The following is a 23,383-nucleotide window of genomic DNA, read 5'->3' as shown; positions in this document are numbered from 1 at the left end:
GTAAAGTGACAAAAGAAATCGTATAAATAATTAATGCAAATGATGATAAAAATATAAAATAAAGATGTGAATTTAAGAATAAGTTAATTATTTGTATTTATTACATAAACTTGTTTTTCACTTTAAGTTATTCTATCAAACATACTTAATTTACTTAATGACTTAAATTAAGTTATTAAGTTGGTTTACCAAACACCCACTTAGAATTTCACTTGTTCCCTAGTAAAATAGATGCTTATATACTTGAAAATTTTAAGAAAAAGATAAGGGAGACAAGAAATAACATAAAACAAAGAATATTCTCTTGCTATAAAATTTGTTGGTGAGGCTTGTGGAACACATGAGAGTGCTAGGTTGCAGAGAAGAGTGAGCGTTACACTTATATTCTAACATGTTCAAATTCATTTAACTTATTTTAACTCTTTTATATAAAAATTAAATAATTTAAAAATATATAAATTTCTAATTAATTTTAATTATGTTTGATTTTCTTTTATATTTCTTATGGTAAAACCAATTATGAAAAATTTATTTTTCTAAACATTTTTTTCTTTCCTCAATATTTTCCCAAACCAAATATTGCCATAAAAAATTTAGAAAACCATGACTTCATAACTACTTAATTACAAATAAATTTTAATAACATGAGAACTTGTTCTCTCATTTAATATATGCTTATAAAGAAATTAAAGCAGATTTCTTCCTATATTTGCTATTGTTAATTGTGTTCACCTCATTTCGGTTTTTACTTTTTATTTTTTAAAAATAGAAAATAATTATAATTTCTATATAAAATATAAAAATACATCTTACATCCTTACACTTTTTAAATTTTCAAAATTTGAGGTGGTAAATTTTTTTTGAATTTCTTAATTTAAGCCATCATTCTTTTTTTCTCCATGAACACAAATTATAAATTAAGCACAAAATAAAAAAAAATCTAAAATTACTTACACTACATTATATATGGTACAAAATCTTTATGATTGTCATGTATACATAATGTTGAAGAACATAATCTTTTAAATTTTAACTTAAGATCTTGAGTCTAATAATTCAAATCTCAATTTATATTATCATTTCAAAAATATCTTCCATTTCATATCCAAATTTAAACCCAACCCTTGACCCAAGAAATTCAGAAAATTCAAAGTCAAGTAGAGAAAAAAAAAAAAAAAAAAACACTTCAATTTTAATTGAGTTTGGTAATACCGTCCCCACAACCACCGCCTTCTTTTTGCTCTCTTCTGCTTCGTCTTCTTCTTCTTGTTCTGCTTCTTCTTCTCTCCATCTCCCGTTTCAAGTCATTTAAACGGGGGAGAGAAACATAGATCGGTCCACTCTAAACGGCGTCGTTTTATATTGAAACTGTGTCGTTTTCAAATCTGTGGGGCGGTGTCGTTTAAGGTCTGGTCGTGGTGAGATCCGATGGCGAGAGCCAGATCGTCGGCGAGCAGATGGAGGTATTGCAATCCATCGTACTATCTGAAGCGGCCGAAGCGTCTGGCCCTTCTGTTCATCGCCTTCGTCTGCGTCAGTTTCTTGGTCTGGGATCGTCAGACTCTGGTCAGAGAACAGGAGGTAAATCGTTTTTTTTTTTTTTTTTTTTTTTTTTTCTTTCCAATTTTTATGGGTTGTTTGGTTGACGAGGAAATGGATTAATTTTTTTGATAGATTATGGTATAACTAATCGGATGGTTCATTTATTTATTTGGGTGGGACTAGAGATTTGATTCAGCTATTATATTTTTCTCCCTTGGAATTGTTTGAGCCATGATCCGTTGCTGGGAAGATGGAGGAAAATTTTGGAAATGCCAATACACGTAAACAGATTTTTAATTTTTTAATTTTTTGGGAAATGAATTAAAATGCAAAGCGTAACATTAAGGATTTAATCTTGTTTAATTTTTTTTTTCTGGGAAAATCATTTGTGCAATACTGAGTGGCTAACAAAATGTACGGAAATTTGGGAAACCTTAAAATAAAGAATTGGATTTTTTTCCCTCTTTATTATTATTATTTTTTTGGTGGGGGGAAATGAAACAATTCAAAGCGTAAGATTGAGGATTTCTGGCTGCTTTTGTTGTTGTTGTTGTTGTTAAGCTGTTTGGGTGCGACGTTTTATTCCTGAGAAAATGTAGGAAAATTTGGGAAACCTCAGCATAAGTGATCGCATTTTTTTTGGGAATTAAAACAATGACAGCTTAAGATTTGGAATTTTGTGTGTGCTTTCTCTTTCTTGCAAAGGGTAGTGTAATTAATCCTACTTTTTTTGTTTTTGATCTTTTCTTTGGCATTTGTATGAATGCAAAGAGTGTGATAGAGGATTTTTTTTTTATTTTTTTATTTTTTTAAATTTTATATTTTTATAAGTCATTTGTGCAATTTTTTTTGGTTGCTGAGACAATATAGCAAAATTCATGACCTGCAATGTATTTGACCAGATTTTTTTTTTCCTAATTATTATTATTATTATTATTTATCTTTTTGAGGAACTGAGACACTGAAAAGGATGAGATTCAGGATTTCAGGGATTGTTTTGCTGTTGTTGTGCCAAAAAAAAGGGTTAGATTTACTAATTCTAATTTTATTCTAGTAAGATTTGTTGTTTGGGATTTTGAGCTTGACCATCACATTTTAGATTTGATTTTTGGTTTTGGACAATATAATTCTGTTTAGTAGTTAATATAAGCGTGTGTATTGTGGTTGGATTTTTCTATTACTAATGAAAACCAGGTACAATTTTGCAGAAAAAATTTAGGAATTAAAAGACTTGAAATTTAGAAGTGCCGTATGGTGAAGATTCTGAACATGCTGCAGATTCTGAACATGCTGCTGTCTTAGTTCATTGAGATGATTAAGTTTAATTTAGATAGTCTGTATGGAACCTTATCTGTTACTGCTTTATGAGATTGTGGTTGGTTTTATGGCGATAAAGATATGGGGAAAGTTCATGAAGTAGTACCTGTTTGTTTTTCCTATGCATAAATCATGAGTGATTTTTCTATTCAACTTTGCATTAGAAGAAGATTTTTAGTTTGTCACAGTTGTAAATTTACTTGCTAGAAGTACCCAAAGTAATTGTACTCTGATACGATGATATTCTCTGCATGTGAAGAGACAAAACACCATGTTTTTTTTTCCAATTACAAGTGGCAGGAGAGACTTGAACCTAAGATCTCTGGTTGTAATACCATGTTTGACTACCGACTGTTGTAAAAAATTAAGTTGTTAATATATGGGCCCTTACATATATCAAGCTACCAATCCAAAATTCATCATGCTATTAAGAAGTAATTAGCACCCTTTTTTACAGTTCCTGTTTATATTTACCAGAGCTTTTCACCAAACTTGGGAGATTAGTTAAGACATCAGTTTGACTCTGGGGAATAGGAAGAGAATCAATATTAGATGGGCAAAGAGCACTAGTAGAAGGAAGATTGTAGTGGGATAGTTCTTGAAAAAGGTGGATGCATGGGAAATTGAAGGTCTTCAATCTGTTGAAGCTTATTCTTCAATGAATTGGCATTTATTGGGTTCAATTTGATTCTATATATATTTGTCCTGTTTGAAGAAAGAAAGGATCTCAGGTAGTCAATCCTCATTCTTAGTAAGAATTCTTGTGGTTCCAAAGGATCAACTATAGGAGAGCCTGGAAAATAGAGCTTTCCTTTTTTGGTAATTGGTCACTGCAATCCCCTCTGTGAGAAGGCACCTCTTCTTACAAAGTTATGTGTTTGTTTTGTTGAATTCCTTAGAATGAGGTCATACTCTCATGTATTCTTTACCCACCTATCTATTTTGGTTTCAGGTAGAAGTATCGCTATGTTCAAGGTCCAATATAAGCTCCTGTCGTGGGAAAAGCAAAAACAGTTTGAAATGGAGAACAGTTGGGAAGAGATGAAACCAAGAAGATTGAAGAGATAAACTATAGGAAGGTTGGGCTCACCTTACTTAGTGAAACAGAGACATGGGTGGAATGAATGCAAATTTTAAGAAAATAATGCTACCGAAAGGCCATGGGAACAGAAAATTGAAGTAAGAAATGTTAATTGCAAGAAGTACAGAAATTTAGGGAAGAAGAGATTAGGTGTATGGGAAAGATGTAGCAAGAAATTTGTTGGTTGGGCCCTTGGAATATTCCAAGAGGTGCAAGGATGTCTTCACTAGAAAAAAGAAGAAAACCATGTTCTAACCAATAAAAGATAATCATGAGACAATTTTTCTCAACTTGGAAATTTTCATCTTTAGAATATGTGAATTTTAAAGAGGGAGGTGGTGGCTGATGGCTGTCTAGCCTAATTTCTTTCTAAATCCAAACTCCTTGGTATATGTGTAAATTGGATTGCAAGAAATTCTCAAAATGAAGACATTCCTAATATACTTGTGCAAGATTATATTTATAAATTGGATTGCTAGAAATTCCCTAAATGGAGGCAACCCTTATATACTGGCATGAGAAGGAAAACAAATCTTAAAAACCTCAATCGTATCACCTATTTGTATGGTCTTGGGCAATTGGAGTTAGAGCTGAAATTTTGTTTGTTAGCTATTTATTTATATGCTCAGGAAGATTTTGGATAGGAGGTGCTCTTGTGCTTGGAATTCCTGGACCTATCAGCCTTAACCCAAGGCTAGTGAGCTGGCGGTGTTTCCATTTATTTTGATCTTTGAGTTATCCTTGTATTTCACTATACCTAGGTTGTGCCTTTGTTTGTTAGGGACTTACTGATTTATTGTTTGTAACATATTTTTAGAAGTTTCTAATTTATTGTTCTATAAACTATTGTAAAAATAGATGTCTTAATAAGTAATTTAATTTTTATGATGTAACAAATGAACTTTATTTTCATTCCAGTCATTTGCTATTGCTAAATTCTATTTTGAAGTTTCTGATATGATTACACCTGGATCAACCTGATACTGAGTCGGAGATGCTATGAGGATTTGGATGCAGAGAAGAGAGGAGAAAAAAGAATAAAAGACAATAGAAGAGAGATGGAAAGGGTGTAAATCCTTTCCCAACTTACATTTTTATATTTGAAAGTCACACAATAGTACCATTGACAATGCCTCAGTTTACCGCAAAAATACTTTGTGCTTATTTTCATCGGTTTGTAATGAAGTTCTCGTATCATAATTGGTGATTTTTGGTAAGTTTGGATTTTTTTTTCTATTTTTTTTAATGGGCAAATAAAAGGTTGTATTGGGGATCCTAGCAAACAGAAGGGGCGCAACCCCAGTACACCAGGCCTCTTACCCCCTAAAATAGCAAATTAGTCTTCTGTAATTAACTGTTTCCATATGAATTTTAAGTAATGAGTATCTTCACCCAGGTAAAAATTTATGCTGAAAACTGAAGCTTGCTATTTCAATTTGAGGGACAATTGCTTCTCCAGTTGCGTTTATTTAAAGAATTTTGTGTGGATTTTGCAGATTGAGGTTGCCAGCCTAAAAGCAGAATTGACCCATTTGCAAGATTTGGTAAGAAATTTAAAATGCTTGTTCTTTGGTTGTCATCCAGCTTCAACCATTAGAATATGCTTAGCAGTTCATGCCATGGTTGTTTTCTTTTTTGGTTTTTTTCATTTTTGGAGTACTATACCATCATTTACAAATTAGAAAATTTCTAGGCTATATGTTTCCCACTGTGAATTCAATAAAAATTTTCGCCAACTCAAAATATTCAGACAAATTTTATTACTTAAACAGGAGTAATGATGCATATTAAGTAGGTTCCTGTGGAAAAAAATAACATAACTAAATATCCAAGTTCCCCAACTGATATTTTCTCCAATTTCCTAGAAAACAGTTAAAGAGTTTTTTTGCCTCCATGTAGCTGGTTCTCATTGATTTAGGTTCTCTGTCAGCTGACTTGTCATCACTTTTCTCTGTTTTTGAGACCATTGGTATTACATTACGTGTGTATGTGTAGACTGAATGTGTGGTTATATTGGCAGCTGGATGAATTGAAGAGTATTGGAGGAAATGCCGGTGGTGTCAGTGGCAGAAATGGTAAATCCTCCAAGAAAAGTACTGTTCCAGATGACCCCATAGACATTCAGCGAAGAGAGAAAGTAAAAGATGCTATGCTTCATGCATGGAGTTCATATGAGAAGTATGCGTGGGGACAAGATGAACTTCAGGTTTCATTGATGTGTTTTTTATTTTTAGTTTTTTGATTTGTTTCGTTTTGTATTGTCTTCTTCTTCTTCTTCTTCTTCTTCTACTACTACTACTACTACTACTACTTCTCTTTCTGTTTTGGTTGTTTGAATAGGATCAAATGGTGAATCTTTCTAAATTATTTCGTCACACATATTTTATATCTACGTAGCTGTTGTACTTATGTCCAATGCCCCACTAAGCAATGCAAAAGATGGTATAATCATAATTTTGAATATGAGAAAACTCTTTGCTACATTGTTTCCTATATTTTGTAGTTTTAGTACAAATATGTTCAATCTCTCTATTAATCAAAGATGGTTGGCATATTAGAATAGAAGTAATACTATATTTTTATAGACAACTCTGACAAATGCGTCACCAAAAGCTTGTAAAAGACTTCAATCTTAAATCACTGAAGGACAATGATGGGAAGGAAACTATACATGTAAGGTTCACCTGTTACATGATCCCAAATTCATTTCTTTCCATTGAACTCTCAAATAATCAAATTACATTAAGAGTAATTAAATTTCAGTTTTGCTACTAGATGTCTAGGATTTTATGGACATTCCTAGATTTGTGGCATTTGTATTTCCATAGTGTTTATGATGTTGTTTCATTTTATCCAAGTTCTACAACTAACATGCAATTGTTTTTTCCTTAACAGCCACAATCCAAGAATGGTGTCAATAGTTTTGGAGGTCTTGGAGCAACATTAATAGATTCTCTTGATACATTATATATAATGGGACTAGATGAGCAGTTCCAAAGAGCTAGAGAGTGAGTTTTAGCTTTCTATTGTCGTCTGTCTCAATTACTTGGATTTTATCTCTTTTTATGCAGCAGTTGCATTGTTTTACTTTTTCTCTCATAGTACCAGAAATAGCATTAAGGGGCTTCCATAGTTTACTAAGGTCACTGTTTGGAAGGGCTCCTCTCTCTTCTCTCTCTTTTCATTTGTTGGAATCCTGTTGTCTTTATTTTAGATTTTTTTTTCTTGATTTTTATTAATTACTACCCTTCTCTCTAATTAATTCTATTTGCTTTCCTCCAAAAGAATGATTTCTAGTCCTTGTTTACCTATTTCAATTGTTTACTCCTCTATCTCTCTCTCTCTGAAGATCTTAAATTACAACTTTTTTCCTTAGCACATTAAATACATGCCTATGGTATTTCATGTTTTGTAGTTTTGGTAATTCAATTTCCTGCTTAATACTAATGTGCTATTCATGGCAGGTGGGTTGCAAACTCATTGGATTTCAACAAGAATTATGAGGCTAGTGTTTTTGAGACGACCATAAGGTTGCATTATAAGGTTTAATATGTAGATTGTTTAATTTGTCCTTTCTCTTGTTCGGAAGACCAGTTATGGGTTATGATGACCTTGCAATCTCTAAAGATGAACTTGGGATTGAAATCTTGCATTTTTGACTTATCATTTTTGGATTTTTTTTTAATTTTATTTTATTTTATTCTTTTTGAAATCCAGAGTTGTGGGTGGACTACTTAGTGCATATGATCTCTCAGAGGACAAACTTTTCCTTGAAAAAGCTAGAGATATTGCAGATAGGTTGCTGCCTGCCTGGAATACGCCTTCTGGGATACCCTATAACATTATTAACTTGGCACATGGAAATGCACATAACCCTGGATGGACTGGAGTAAGTGTCTGGTTTCTGATTGTTCTTTTGTCACTATTTATTGGAAAGTTGTTTTATTTATCTATTTATTTATTTGTTTATTATTGCCTTCTGTTGATTTATTATTCTATTTTGAGTTGTGTGATGTTATAAAATGTGCCTTGGGCTTAGGTGTGGAAATTATGTTTCTTAGTTGTGTGGCTTGAGGGAAAATAGAATGCATTTACCATTTTCACTATGTAATTGCTGCTACTTGCTCACTCAACAATGACCTGGAGTTTTTACTTGACTTGGTTTGATGCTGACTTAAAATTGATCTTATACTGGTTGGATTTTGGCATACATCATGATGTGATTTGGCTTCTGCTGAAATCCTTATTTGACTTAAATATGTAGCATGATTGCATGAATGTGAACACTAGAGAGTGTGCCACACATAAATGTAAATTTGGTGAGGAAATGAGTAGCTGCTGTTGTGGGGTGACGAAATGCTCTTAGAAAAGGGTGAGATGTTTTATCTCCTATGTCAGATTTTGGTGTGGGAAAAACTTTTCTTTGTTTTCTAGATCTGTCATACATTTCAATTAATTGAGACAACATGGTGGCAAATCATCGAAATGTGGAAGGTGATCAGGATTATAAAAAATGAAGGTTTATAGAAGTTTTCATAGTTGTGAGTCGGAAATGGTAGAATCGTTCTTGTCTCATATTCAAGATAAGCGGGGAGGATAAACAAGTGGAAGTTATCTGAAGATGGTTGCTACTTGCTTCTATGTGAGATCACTGTGAAGCCATGTGTCAGAAACTTTGCCTGTTTTCTGCATAGAAAGATTTAAGGATTCTCACCCATTCTAAATGCCTCCTAAGTTATCACAAATTTAGTGAAAATGGAGCGAGAGAGCGAGGATGATGAGGGAGGTTTTCGAGAAGAAAAGCGAAGTTGGAGAAAAAGGAAAGAGGGGAGATTTGGGGTGGAGTCAAAGACTTTCGAGATCGGAGTGGAGGAGAAACAGGGCAAAACCCAAATCGTTATTGAGGAGAGCAAGGGAGGGGTTTCATCTTGGGTCCGTTTGGGGCTGTTGAGTGTAGAAGTTCTCTTGGATAGCCTGAATCAGTGCATTAAGGCAGAGGATAAGGGAAAATGGGAAAGGGATTGGAGGGAAAATGGGAGAACCTATTCTCTGGTGCGGGACGAGAACAAAGCAGGTCTTTTTATTAGATTAGGGGTGGTCGACAAGGAAAAGAGAAGGTTTAATATTTTTATTCCGAAAGGGAGAGGCGAGAGAGGGGGGTGGAACTTCATGGCGGAGATGTTACAGAAGGTGGTAGGAAGCAATGGCAAAAAGGAGAAAAAGCAGGAGGAAAGGGCCATGGTGAAAACAAGTATGAACAAGTCGTTTGCAGAAATGGTGAAGGGGTCGGATGGCAGGGGGGGTGAAGTGGTAAGAGTGGAAGTGAAAGAAGAGGAAATCAGGGGCAACCTACGCAAACTGGAGCATTGCCTGGTAGGCAGCTGGAGCTCTAGCTCAGAAAATGGTATGGATATGGAGAGATTAGGGTGGTTAATGGCGAGGTCCTGGGGGTTGCAGGGGAAACTAGGGTTGGCAAGGATGGAAAAGGGTAGGATCCTTTTGGAGTTTTAGTATGTGGGTGAAGCTGATTGTGTTCTTTCCTCTGGAAGCAGGCGGGTGGGAGGCGTTCAGTTGGGGCTGGAACGATGGAGCCCTAGGTGTGGTTGTGAAGATGAAGGTGGGAGTAGGAAGGAAGTATGGGTAAAGATTCTAGGGCTGCCAGTTTCATTATGGGTTCCGTCCATCTTGCGGAAAGTGGGGGACGAATGTGGAGGTTTTGTAGCCATGGACCCCATGACGGAGAAGATGGTGGATCTGGAATGGGCTCGCATCCTAGTCAAGAAGAAGAATGGAGGTTTGCCGAGCAGGCTAGACCTAGTGGTAGAGGAGGTTTGCTATTCCCTTTTATCTCTGGTGGGAGGTGAGGCCGGAGATGAGGAAGGCGACATCTGGAAGCCGTTCGAAAGGTAACTACAGAGAGGAGGTCAGGGGTGACGATGCGGCACGCGCTATCCCGCGCGTTGGAGAGGAGGAAAGTGCAAGGCCCGAGGCGCTGTTGCCGTATGCTGACGAGAATGATGGGCAAGTCAGAGGGGCGGTTGGGGATGGGACTGGTAAGTGGGCCAGAGCAGGGTCTGGGGCTCGGGTTCCTGTGGATCTGGATCCGGTGGATGGGCTTCTCCACTCAGGCCCGTCTGCGGGTAGGATGCCACCTCCTAAGGCTCAAAGGGGGGACAAAATAGCTTCGAGCCCATTAAAAGGGTTAAAACTAAAAGGGGTGGTGATTGAGGAGGCTGGGCTTGGGATTGGGCCGTCCTATTCTAAGCCAGATGGGTGGATTGATGTCGGTGAGAGCCCAGATTGGTCTGGGAGTAATGGACTGGCGGGGGAATATTTAGGCCCGTCCCAGCCTGAGAGCAGAAAAGGAAAGTTAGAGAGGGGTTCCCTCTGGGCGCGGACTGATTTTAGCGATGGAAGAAATAGAGAAGCTGAGTTCCTCAAAATAAGGGAGAAGGAAGACGTATGGAAGCAGCAAAGGGCATCGTATCACTCAGTGACGGATTGGGCTTTAATCGAAGAGGAATCGAGGTATGGGTCTATTCTGATTCAAAGGGAGGGTAGGGCATCAGGGTACCCGTCTTTTTCTTCTCTTCCTTTTGATCGGACTCCGGAGGGGGAGTATTACGATCATTCTGGGGTGGCATGTGAGGTGATCCAAAACGAAACCCCGCTGAGCATGATCAGATCTGCCGAGAATGGTGGTAGGAGATGGGATCTGGTCGAAGCCATCACTGTTAATAATAACAACAAGGAGCGGGAGAGAGGGTCAATGCTGGCAGTGACTCAAGAAGCTAGAGAGGAAAGGGAGAATGGATGGGAGGATTGCAATCTGGCCAAATTTAGCCAGTTTTTAGGCTTCTCGACAGAAGGGTTAGAGAAGGAAATTTTGAATTTCCTGGCAAAAATCAGAAAAAGAAGAGAAAAGATATACAGTAGAGGTGCGTTAGAGAAGACAAAATTTGAAAGGGAACTGAAAAGGCTTGAATGCTCAATAAACTATGAGGGAGGAAGCAAGCAAAGAAGTTCTTCACAGGATAGAGGGTGCCAACTTGTAGAAGTTAATGAAGCTTAAGATATTGTGTTGGAATGTGAGGGGAGCAAATGATAGCTCGAGAAGGAAGTTAATTAAAGCCGTTGTGAGAAGCCAGAAAGTAGACTTACTCTGCATTCAGGAAACGAAAATTAAATCAATGTCTGAGGGGGTGGTTAGAAGCATAGGAGTGGGAAGGTTCTTAGACTGGAGGACTTTGGATGCTTCTGGATCGGCAGGAGGCATTCTGATCTGTTGGGATAAAAGGTTGCTGGAGCTGTTGGAGTAGGAGGAGGGGCAATTCTCTATTTCATGTCGGTTTAGGAAGGTGGAAGATGGCGCTGTCTGGGTGTTCACGGGGGTGTATGGCCCGTTCACCAAAAATGAGAGGGACTGTATGTGGGATGAGATTGGGGCAATCAGAGGATTATGGGAAGAACCCTGGTGTGTAGGGGGGGATTTTAACGTTATTCTTTCTCAAAATGAGAGGAATAGGCAAGGGAAAATTTCTGCAGCAATGAGGAAATTTGCTCAGGTTATAGATGAGTTAGGCTTGATTGATCTCCCGTTGCAAGGAGGTGATTATACGTGGAGTGGGAGGCCAAATAATCGATGTTGGGCCAGGTTGGATAGATTTTTGGTTACTTCTAGTTGGGTAGATCAATTCAGTAGCGTATTTCAAAAAAGGCTGTCTAGGCCTGTTTCGGACCACTTTCCAGTGGTACTGGAGGGTGGTACTGTGAGAAGAGTTCCTTCCCCGTTCAGATTCGAAAACATGTGGCTTAAAGTTGAAGGGTTTCAAGAGCTAATCCAGAGCTGGTGGCAGGGAATAGAGGTGAGAGGCAGTGCTAGCTTTAGGTTGGCCACAAAAATGAAAGCAGTGAAACAGAAGCTTCAAGTGTGGAATAGGGAAGTATTTGGGAGATTGGAAGACAACAAAGCTGCTGCCCTTCAACTAGTGGACCACTGGGACATGGTGGAAAGTGGGAGAAGACTATCAGAGGAGGAAACAATATCAAAAAAGGAAGCAAAGGATAGTTATGCTAAGTGGGTTTCTTTGGAGGAAACTCATTGGAGGCAGCATTCCAGAGAATTATGGTTAAGGGAAGAGGACAAAAATACAGGCTACTTCCATCACATGGTGGCTGCCCATCGTAGATTCAATCATATGGATAGAATTAAGATAAATGGGGTGTGGCTGACTGAGGAGAAGGATGTGAGAGAAGGGGTTGTTAATGCTTTTCAACACTTACTTACTGAAAATTCAGATTGGAAGGCGGATATAGAAAGGCTGCAGTTAGAGCAACTAAATCAGCAAGAGGCAGAGAACTTGGAGCACCCTTTCTCTGAGGAGGAAATTCATAGGGCCTTGATAGAGATGAATGGGGACAAAGCCCCAGGACCGGATGGGTTTACCATGACCTTTTGGCAAAGATGCTGGGCTCTAGTTAAAGAGGAGGTTTTGGAGTTGTTTAAAGAGTTTTATGAGCACAGTGCCTTCATCAAGAGCATTAACAGTACGTTTCTGGTCCTGATTCCCAAGAAGGGGGGGGTAGAGGATCTTGGGGAATTCAGGCCAATCAGTCTCTTGGGGGGGCTGTACAAACTATTGGCCAAGGGTTTAACCAACAGACTCAAAAAAGTGATAGGGAGAGTAGTATCCACTGATCAGAACGCTTTTGTAATGGGTAGGCAGATCCTAGATGCCTCCTTAATTGCAAATGAAGTAATTGATGCTTGGCAAAAAAGGGAAGAGAGAGGTCTCATATGTAAGCTAGACATAGAGAAAGCCTACGACAGCTTAAATTGGCAGTTTTTGATGAAAGTCATGAGAAAGATGGGGTTCGGATCAAAGTGGCTGGGTTGGATGTGGAGTTGTATCTCCACAGCCAAATTTTCGGTGTTGGTGAACGGAGTGTTGGCCGGTTTCTTTCCAAGTTCTAAGGGGTTGAGGCAAGGAGATCCCCTATCTCCTTACCTCTTTGTGATGGGAATGGAGGTGTTGAGCAATCTTATCAGGAGGGCTGTTGAAGGGGGTTTTTTGTCAGGGTGTAGGATCCGAGGAGGAGGAAGGTAGCCAGTGCATGTATCCCATCTGCTGTTTGCGGATGATACTATAGTTTTTTGTGAAGCCAGGAAGGAGTATCTAACTTATCTAAGTTGGATTTTGTTTTGGTTTGAAGCCGCGTCAGGGTTAAGGATCAATTTGGAGAAGAGTGAAATAATCCCAGTTGGTGAGGTGGAAGAGATGGAGGAGATGGCTGCGGAATTGGGATGCAAGGTGGGTTCTATGCCTTCTGTGTATTTGGGGCTGCCATTGGGGGCTCCTAACAAGAGTACAGCCGTGTGGGATGGGGTGGAAGAGAAGATGAGAAGAAGACTTGCGCATTGGAAACGTCAATATATTTCTAAAGGTGGGAGACTTATTCTCATTAAGAGCACGATGGCTAGTATGACATTGTATCAAATGTCTCTCTTCCGTATGCCCAAGTTGGTTGCGCGAAGATTAGAAAAATTGCAAAGGGATTTTCTTTGGGGAGGAGGAAGTTTAGAAAGGAAAGTGCACCTTGTTAATTGGGAGGTTGTGTGTACGGAGAAGGAAAAGGGGGGGCTTGGCTTAAGGAAGCTAATCCCGTTAAACAAAGCTTTGTTGGGGAAATGGATTTGGAGGTTTGCTTGTGAAAAGGAAAATCTGTGGAAACAAGTGCTTTTGGCGAAATATGGGCAAGAGGGTCTTGGTTGGATGACCAAAAAGGCTAATGGGACGTTTGGAGTAGGGGTTTGGAAGGAAATTATGAAGGAAAAAGATTGGTGTTGGGAGAATATGGCTTTTACTATGGGGAATGGTACCAGAATCCGTTTTTGGAATGATCTTTGGTGCGGGTGTACAGTGCTGTCCCAAAGGTTTCCTCACCTTTATGGGATGGCTGCTCATAGGAATGGTACAGTAGAAGAAATGTGGGATCAGAATGTGGGCCAAGGTGATTGGGATTTAAGATTTGTGAGGGGCTTTAATGATTGGGAGTTGGATATGGTAGGTAATTTGCTTCATACTTTGAGGGGGTTCATTCCTACTTTAGAAGAGGATGCTGTTTTTTGGAAAGGGGGAAGAAACGGAAAGTTTAAAGTAAAAGAAGCCTACAACTTGGTGGTATATTCTGTGGCTAACAATTTTCCGAAGAACAACATTTGGGTGGATAAAGTTCAAACAAAAATTCTGTTTTTTGCATGGGAAGCTACTTGGGGCAAGGTGCTTACGCTAGATAGGCTCTAGAGAAGAGGGTGGCATCTCCCTAATCGGTGTTTTTTGTGCGGCTGTGAAGAGGAAACTGTAAATCACATTCTCGTACATTGTATAGTGGCAAAAGTCCTTTGGGATATGATATGTGCTTTGGTTGGTGTTAAGTGGGTCTTTCCAGAAACTGTAAAGGAGGTCTTATGAAGCTGGAGGGGCCCTTTTGTAGGGAAAAAAAGGAAAAAGATATGGAAGTCTATACCGTTGTACATCTTTTGGACCATTTGGAAGGAAAGAAATAGGCTTGCTTTTAGGGGGGGGGGGAGATAGATATTCAGAAATTAAAAAATTCATTTGTCTATATTTTATGGGGTTGGGTGAGAATGTATAGTGGAGAGAGGTCGATGTCTCTTATAGGCTCCTTGGAGTGGATAGCCTCCACATAAGGGCTGGTGGGGTTTTTTTGTTTTTTTTTTTTTTTGGTTGTGAGGCTTGAGCTAGATTGTATACTCCCTGTATACATGTGGCTTTTTGGCCTTTTTTCAATACATTCTGTGCTTACTTATCAAAAAAAAAGGATTCTCACCCATTCCCTGTGTTCATTTTTACCGGTGGAGTGGGATTATCGCTAGTTGGTACTGTTTGCAAATAGGATGGGGAATTGGTATAATAATTTGTTTATGCATTCGGATACCTTGAGCAACTTGAAGTTTGTGGTCTCTTTTGTTTGATCCCTCAGTATTTCATGGGTATTTCCTAAGTTAGCTTAGGACACCTTAGCCAGTTGGCAGGGATTGTCTGTTTGCAAAGGGAGGAGGAAATTATGCAAATTATTTCCCTCTGCCTATTTTTCTGTTCAAGGAAGGAATGAAATTAGAAGGATCTCCAATGCTTTGGAGCTGTTGGAATTGCAAGTAAAAATATGTTTGTATGAAACCTATATTTGTGTGATCCAGATGATTTATAGGGAATGAGAGACTATCCTTTCCAGATTTCTTTGATGGCTTGATATTTTGGGGTGTCCTAATTTCTTCCCTATTATATTTTATTTATTGGGTGCCTTGGGGTGTAAGGCACTTGTTAACATGATCCTTTGTGGGCCTAGCAATCCTCATATGTACACACTTTCTTTAAGTAGGCAAATGAGTAATTGTACTACTAAAAAGGAGGCACAACCCATACACATATCCAGAAAGTATACAAAGATTGCCAAAACAGCAATAGATAGACTAGAAAAACAGCCACAGCACAAATTAACCCACTCCCAAGCAATCAGTGGGCTCTAGAAAAGAAATATTGGCTTCATCCACAGGATCTCTTGATCATTCAAACAAGATTTGAGGAAATAAATTCTGAAAGTGATCACTATACACTGTATCTTTAAAAACTCAGCTAATCTGCTCTCCCCAGATACACCAAATCAAACATAAAGGGTCATCCTGTACACCTTCAAACGCCTTTGACCCAGAAAGCTTCCAATCCATCCCAAAAGCAATTCATTCATGGATCAAGGAAATATCAAGGACAACTTAAACTAGAAGAATTAAGGATATCACAGAATGCTACCCATTTCACATTGTAGAATAAGTGGCTCACTGACTCCTCTTCGTTTTATGTGTACAACACCTGTTAACTGAATTCTAACTATTCCTCAAGCCAATTGGTTATAATGTTGTGCTTTTACCTATCAAAAAAAAAAAAAGTTTATAAGCATGTTTTTCCATACTGCGACATTGTATGAATCAGCCAAACAAATATACCTTCCAGCCACTACAAACAACTCTGTAGTGGATTGGCTGCAAAGGCTATCCCACCAACTCCAATTACCAATCATGAAAGCTCTTGAGCAAATATGGATTTCAATGGCCTTGACCATCATCCTCCACTCATAAGTTAACAATATTTCATGGAAACTTCTAGCAACAACTATCAAGCCAAGACTTATGGATTACATGCAAACAGATCCTCTTAGTGCTTTCCAAGATTCAATAGGTGCGTCTTTTTCTTTCTTTATTCTTCTTCTATTTATGCTTTAAAATACTGCATAAAGAGAAAAAAAGGAAAAATGGTAATATTCTAAGATTTCTACTGATGTGTTTGACATGGTGTTTGAAATGGTCATGGATCCTTTTTAAAAGTGTCCAAGCTACTGCTACATAGCTTAGGTCTGTTTCAGATCACTTCTTGCTTTTGACTTCTGTTAGATGCTTAAGTTGAAGCTAAAATCAGGATTTTAAAGGAGGAATCTTGGTATTATTAAAAGTTTGAATAAACATGTAACAGCTTATCATATAAACCAAGAAAGGGCTTCCACTGGAACCTATATGTTCCTTGCTTCCCTGTTGTCTCTATTTTATGCCAAAAAAATCTTACCCTGAAATTATAAAAAAACCATACATAAGCTCTTATGGAGCTTTCAAAAGGAAAAAAAAAGGGGCTTTTGCTTTGAGGAAGTGAATCTAAACAGGGCCTTAATTAACTACATTTCTCTTTCTGGCTTCCTATCCTCCGACAACAATGTTAAGATGCATCTGAAACCCGGTGTTCTTAATCATGTGCAGAAGTCCATTTTAGTCTCTAAAACCATTGCATTCTACTGCCTAAATCTCTTTATGTTGTTTTAGGTGCAATTTCCCTTTCTTGTTTGAATTGTTTCATACTAATGATTTAATGTCCACAAATAAATTGATAAATACATGAATTATGTGCAGAAGTCCATCTTAGTCTCTAAAACCAGTGCATCCTAGTGCCTAAATCTCTTTCTGTTGTTTTAGGTGCAATTTCTCTTTCATGTTTGAATTGTTTCATACTAATGATTTAATGTCCACAAATAAATTAATAAATACATGAAATGAAAAAAAATAAAAAATCAAACATATATCCATGGTAATTGATTTCATTGTTTTTTAAAATGTATAATTTTCCTGTTCCTAGGGTGATAGTATCCTAGCGGATTCCGGCACAGAGCAGCTGGAGTTTATTGCCCTTTCTCAAAGGACTGGTGATCCAAAGTATCAGAAAAAGGTATATTCCTCTTATGCTTATATGTGCACACACCAAAAAAGGAATTGTTTTCATGTGTCTTAAAATTCAGACGACCTTTGACAATTTTCTAAAGTAATGTCAACTACTATCTTGTTGCATTGACTAGGATTAAATCCTAAGACTAAGCAACTTCAGTTAGTTATCATTTTCTCTATACAACATTTAAATTTTTTGGTAAAGAAACTAGAGTCAGAAGACAATGGTCATTAACTTCTGCTTCCAAGGAAACAAGCATTTTCGCGGGAGGTTTAATTTGCTGGCATTGAATTTAATGGGTTGAATTCTGCTGATGTTTCAGGTTGAGAATGTTATCATTGAGCTTAATAAAACATTTCCTGCTGATGGTTTGCTTCCCATATATATTAATCCTCATAGAGGAACATCATCTTACTCGACCATAACCTTTGGAGCCATGGGTGACAGGTATGACCATTTAATATTTCTGTACGATTTGTGATATCTTTCTTGAGATCTGGGTCTCATTATGTCATTGGAATTCTACTACTTTATCTATCTCCCTGATGGAGGAGCTGAACTATGAGCATAATTTTGTTAGTTTGATCGACATTGGTGATTAACTTGAAAAACTTGATTGCAGCTTTTATGAATATTTACTCAAAGTTTGGATACAAGGAAATAAAACTGCTGCTGTGAAGCATTATAGGTGAATCCCTACACCTCCCATTGAATTCTGGTGAAATATCATTTGTGTGCTACATTGGGCATGTGTTTATCAATACCACATGATGATTGTGATTTTGATTTTCAGACAGTTTCTCTTGAACTACTATGGGCCAATATTGTTTATTTGCGATATCTGGCATGTTATTGAATGACACGATCCTTGTTCCTTCCTTTTTCCTGTTTGACTAATTAAAATGAATTGTTTTTAATAGGAAATGAGCTACTTTGGTACAATTAATTAGTTGTGGTACTAGTGAATGGCCCTTGAATCCTATAGAATTCTAGGATCCTGTTGTGGAGGTCCTCTAGATGTACAGAAGAAAATGGTCCTTTCTTTATGGGATAGGATTTACTGTTCCTCTGTCCTACTTTGTTTACATCCCAATTTATTTCATGCTATTAAAGCAAATGAACACAGCAAAAAAACAAAAAAAAAAAAGATGTTTTCTGTTAAGGTTGCCTCTATTATTAAGAAAACTGAGAGTTTCTTTTTGGTTTGGCACAAGGAGGCTAGTTTGAGAACCCTCAATAGGTGGGAGGTGGTGTCTACACCTAGGAAAGAAGGTTTAGGCTTTTGAGGACTCTGTGAAACTGAGCTCCCATCGGAAGAGGGATTTGGAGATTCCTGAAGTGGAATTTAACTTGGCATGCTGTTAAAACTTGACATTGCAGGGACAATTCAATTCCCAAGATCTTCTTTTGTTCTTTTCTAATTTGAGGTTTGTTGCTGGCAGTGGCTCTAAAATTTGGTCATGGGTGAAACTCTGGTGGAAAATCAGCCTTTAGAAGTGTCGTAAAGCTTAACTTTATTCTCTTAAATAATTTCCCTCCTGGGATATTGATTTTTGGAGGAACCTTAACACAGCCAACACTTCAATGAACTACTCCTACTTGGAGTCTTGGGCTTAATTTAGATGTGTGCTCCCTTGGGGGCCAGATGGGCAGTTGAAGAGCTATGTGGGAACATGGGAGTGTCTTCTTCCATGCTTTCTTTGAGGCTTTGTTTGGGCTTGATATGAAGTAGACAACTTTACACTTTTAGTGAGTCCAAAGGAAGCCTCTTGCATGGGCCTTTTTTTTTTTTTTTTTTTTTTCAGAGGGAACTTTTTTTGGTCATATATTGGGTCTTGTCAGTTGTGAAAGGCCCTTAGCTTTTCAATAACTAGAATAAGAGGAATTTGGCGGATGCATTTAACTAGAACCTTAGATTGACTAACAAGTTGTCTGATTAGCCTTTGTTCCTTATCATTGTTTAATCTTTTCACTTGCTCATTTCTTTAGGAAAAGGTGCATACTTTTTATTTTAATTCAACTCACAGATTTTCTTTTAAATATCCAATGTCTAAAAAATGTCAACAGTCTTTCCTTCATAGAATCTATTGATATCAAAATTCTTTTATTGGTTTGTTGGAAGCAGAGAAATGTGGGAGACATCTATGAAAGGTCTGTTAAGCTTGGTCCGAAGAACAACACCATCATCTTTCACATATATATGTGAGAAAAATGGGGATTCTCTGCATGACAAGGTAATATTTGATTCCAAAATACTCATTTGTTCTACTGCACTAATATTTGACCATTAGCATTTTGGTGCTATTTGTTTTTTCTATATATGTGCAGATGGATGAATTAGCATGCTTTGCCCCAGGAATGATTGCTTTAGGATCACTTGGTTATGGTCCTGAAGAATCTCAGAAATTCCTATCCCTTGCCGAAGAGGTATTCTTAAATTCTCTTCATACCATTTCAGATATTTTGTGCTTGATAGGAAAATGTTTTGACCTTAATGTCACGGACTTAGTCGTTTCCTAAGCTCGTGTGACACTTAAGCAAATCAAGACACTTGATCTTGCTAAGTCAGCCTTACCCCCGACACTTAGCTTGCTAGGCTAAGATGCTCACGACTCGGAAGCTTGAGAAGTTGTAGTAGGCAACTTTTAAAGAATGGAAGCTCTTATTACTCAAGGAAGCCTTTACAAGTGCTTGGAAGCTCACATGCTTGGTTAGGAAGTGATTTGGGTGGTGCCTTGGCCAAATGAGGCCCTCACCTATTTATAGGCACCAAGGGAGCTCTCTAGAACCTTGGAGGGTTCCTTACAAATCAAGAATATTCTAGAACATCCTATCCTATTCTATGTACAACCCTATGTACAAGAATATACAAGAGATTCCTAGAAGTCTCTAGAAAGCCTTGGATTCCTCCCATGCCTTCCTCCATAGTGTAGAGATGTGTGGACATCTCTAGGCATTTCTAGAACCTTCTACACTCTTCTCACCAATGGCTTAGTGTAGATGGCTCCAGGAGTCTCCAGAAGCTTCCCTCCTCCTATATAAGCCCATGGGGAGGGTCATTTGAAGCATCCTGTGACATTAAGCTTTAATACCCATCTAGAGCTTAAGCTTTAGTAGTTGTTTAGCTCCTTGAACATATTTGCCATTGCAGCATTTTTTTGGTCTCCATTAGCACTAGCCACTGATTTTTTTGATGTTCCCATGACATTAAAAACTTCATAAGCTAGAGGCTTCTTGTAAAATCACAAGCCCTACCCGGTTTATAATGATAGTATTTCAATTTTTTATTTATTCCATGTAATATTATCATTTTGCATATAATGAAAGAGCCATATGAGATGAAAATTTCACATGCAGTTCTAAGGGAAGGAATTGTAATGATTCCTTCTGCCCTCCCTGAGTTTTCTCTTACTTTTCCAACATTTGGATGCTTTTCATGTGGTTCCTATGAGTGAATTGCTTGGGATATTTTTTGCAGCTTGCCTGGACATGCTATAATTTCTACCAGTCAACACCAACAAAATTGGCTGGAGAGAACTATTTCTTCCACTCTGGGCAGGTTAGTTTTTCTCTTTTCTTTTTATATACTAGTTATTTCTTTTACTGCCCAATCTTACTTCCATCTAAAACATTTACAGGATATGAGTGTGGGTACATCATGGAACATATTGAGGCCCGAGACGGTTGAATCACTGTTTTACCTCTGGCGTTTAACTGGCAACAAGACATACCAAGAGTGGGGTTGGAACATATTTCAAGCATTTGAAAAGAACTCCCGCATAGAGTCAGGATACGTTGGACTGAAGGATGTAAGTACACTCTTCAAACTCACTAATCCCTACTTCAGACTGACTGATTCGCATTTTTAGCATTTACTTTTGAACTTTGATTCCTGAAATCTTAGAAAATATCTCTCATTACTTGTTACCCTGACCAAATAACACAATGATTTGGGCTGTCATTACCTCAAAATGAGACTCAATCTTCGCAGGGTTATATAAGAATATTTGTAGATTGAGTGCGTTTTTATAATTTTTATTAATATGAAAAACTGATTTAGAAGTTATCTATTATTTACTAGATAAGTTTCAATCATGAATGACAGTGACCAGTCCAGCAGGTGTGGTGGTTTTACACTGAAATAAATGTGCTCACTGATTATGTATTTTATCTAATCCTAAACACTCTTGGCTGTGCGGGTTATCATTTTCTTTCATTGTTACTTTCTTTTGTTTACTGCTACATCTGTGCTCTTTGCTTACTCTGCTGGTTCTGGGTATTCACAGGTAAATAGCGGTGTCAAAGACAATATGATGCAAAGCTTCTTCCTTGCTGAGACACTCAAATATCTCTATCTTCTTTTCTCACCTTCGACGGTCATTTCATTAGATGAGTGGGTTTTCAACACCGAAGCCCACCCAATAAGAATCATGACTCGTCATGACAATGGAGAGAACCTTGGAGGATCAGATGGACAACAGAAACAATTCTATAGGTTGCGTGGCAGGAAGGAAGGTCGGCGAGTTGATGATTAGGATTCTTTTCCTCTTTTAGAAATTTTTTGGCGGAACCACTTTCCAAATTTTCAGGCTCTAATTAGCTGAAGAGCCAAGGAGTTCAATACCATAGCTTTTGAAAATTAGCCAAGGGCCTCCTACATTCAGCTCAATAATGTTGGCCCTAGTTCCACTCAATCTGGGCTTGTGAGGAATGTTGTATTCTAGTAAAGCTACAGTGCCCTTTATTATGAAAGCCATCGGTATGTAACATAGGGTATAGACTATTTTGCTTAGTTTTATCATTTGAAGGGGTTTATTCGGATGAGTTCTACAATTTCATCTGATTTTCTGATACCGTGTGCAATTCTCATGTTTTTGGGCGGTTATTAAAGGGTTTTTTACTCTTTTAACGCATTAGGATTCAGTCGTTAAAGCTCATATAGGAGCATGCTCAGACGGGCTAGATATTGTAATTGAAGAAGGCTTGGCTTGAACCGTGTATGCTCTCTTGTACTCCTTGTTTCTTCGCAATTAAATGATAGTTTTCTTTGCCTGCCTTAGCATTTAGAATTGTTAGATGAGAGAGCCCTTTCCAACTTTACACTTTGTTCCCTCATTAGGATGTTTGGAAATTGAAATCCTAAGGCTCGCTCTCATTAGGGTTTTAGTAAATGGAAACCGAAGGTTTGGTTCCGGTCATGGGCAGTATGAAATAATGAAGTTTCTTCCCTTTTCAACTCATCATCGTCTTGAGAGTTGGTTTGGATCATAGAAATTAGGAACTAAGGGAAACCTTGGTTCCCTCATATTGGTTTTTAAAATTTGAAACACTAACGTTATGTTTGTTCCCAAAATATTTGAGGATTCAAATCTTTGTATCACTCATAAGGGTTTTTAGGAATTGAAAACCAAATGTTTGGTTCTGGTCATAGAGAGTTCGAAGTAATAAAGTTTCTTCCCTTTTCAACTTTACATTTTGCTCGGTATTGTGGTTTTAGGAATCAAAATCTTGAGAGTTGGTTTGGATCATAGAAATTAGAAACTGAGGGAAAACTTTATTTCCTGTTAAAGTTTCTAAAATTTGAAACCTAAAAGTTATGTTTGGTTCCTTGAAGAAAAAAAAAAGTGTAAAAGGAAAAAAAACATGAAAGAAAATAACAAAACAAATTTAAAATTAATAAATGATTTTTATGTTATTTCAAACTCATAAAAATTAAATGATTAAAAAATGCATAACTTTTTAATTAATTATATTTAATTTCTTTTGGGTATTTTCTATGGTACAATCAATCATGAGAAAATTATTTTTTTTAATATTTTTTTTGATATATTTTGTGAACCGAACATGGCCTAAGGTTTAGTTTGTATAGTAAAAAGTGAGGGAACAAACTTTTTTTCATTTCCAACTTGATACATTGTTTTCTTATTATGGTTTTTGGAAATTGAAACCACAAAGTTCAGTTTGGATCATAGAAACTATGGGGAAAACCTTGTTCCCTCGAGGCTTTTGGAAATTGAAACTCAAAAGCTTGGTTTAGGTCATAGAAAGAACGAGGGAACAAGTTTCTTCATTTCTAGCTTGACACTTTGTTCCCTCATTAGGGCTTTTAGGAAATTTAAACCCCTTCTTATTCAATACTTATCCATGGGCAGTGGAG

General features: G+C 37.5%; 1 protein-coding gene across 1 annotated transcript; it reads left to right on the top strand.

Annotated features, from left to right (window-relative positions):
* The first annotated feature begins 996 nt into the window (after positions 1–996).
* LOC100852827 (mannosyl-oligosaccharide 1,2-alpha-mannosidase MNS1) lies at positions 997–22,285 on the top strand. Its single transcript, XM_003632878.4, has 14 exons — positions 997–1,581; positions 5,437–5,484; positions 5,961–6,146; positions 6,836–6,948; positions 7,405–7,470; positions 7,658–7,829; positions 17,140–17,229; positions 17,549–17,673; positions 17,849–17,914; positions 19,352–19,460; positions 19,555–19,653; positions 20,705–20,785; positions 20,865–21,035; positions 21,513–22,285. Exons 1-14 carry the CDS (start codon positions 1,429–1,431, stop codon positions 21,759–21,761), a joined length of 1,728 nt encoding a protein of 575 aa, XP_003632926.1. The 5' UTR covers positions 997–1,428; the 3' UTR covers positions 21,762–22,285.
* The last annotated feature ends 1,098 nt before the right edge of the window (positions 22,286–23,383 follow it).

Source organism: Vitis vinifera, chromosome 9 (assembly GCF_030704535.1).
Source record: "Vitis vinifera cultivar Pinot Noir 40024 chromosome 9, ASM3070453v1".
NCBI lineage: Eukaryota > Viridiplantae > Streptophyta > Magnoliopsida > Vitales > Vitaceae > Vitis > Vitis vinifera.
This window is presented reverse-complemented; position numbering and strand designations above follow the sequence as displayed.

Excerpts from the sequence above, each read along its gene's own strand:
- LOC100852827 (XM_003632878.4), top strand. The coding sequence starts at position 1,429 with ATGGCGAGAGCCAGATCGTCGGCGAGCAGATGGAGGTATTGCAATCCA. Across the intron at positions 7,471-7,657 it reads GTTTTTGAGACGACCATAAG|AGTTGTGGGTGGACTACTTA; the intron begins GTTGCATTATAA and ends TTTGAAATCCAG. Across the intron at positions 21,036-21,512 it reads GATACGTTGGACTGAAGGAT|GTAAATAGCGGTGTCAAAGA; the intron begins GTAAGTACACTC and ends GGGTATTCACAG.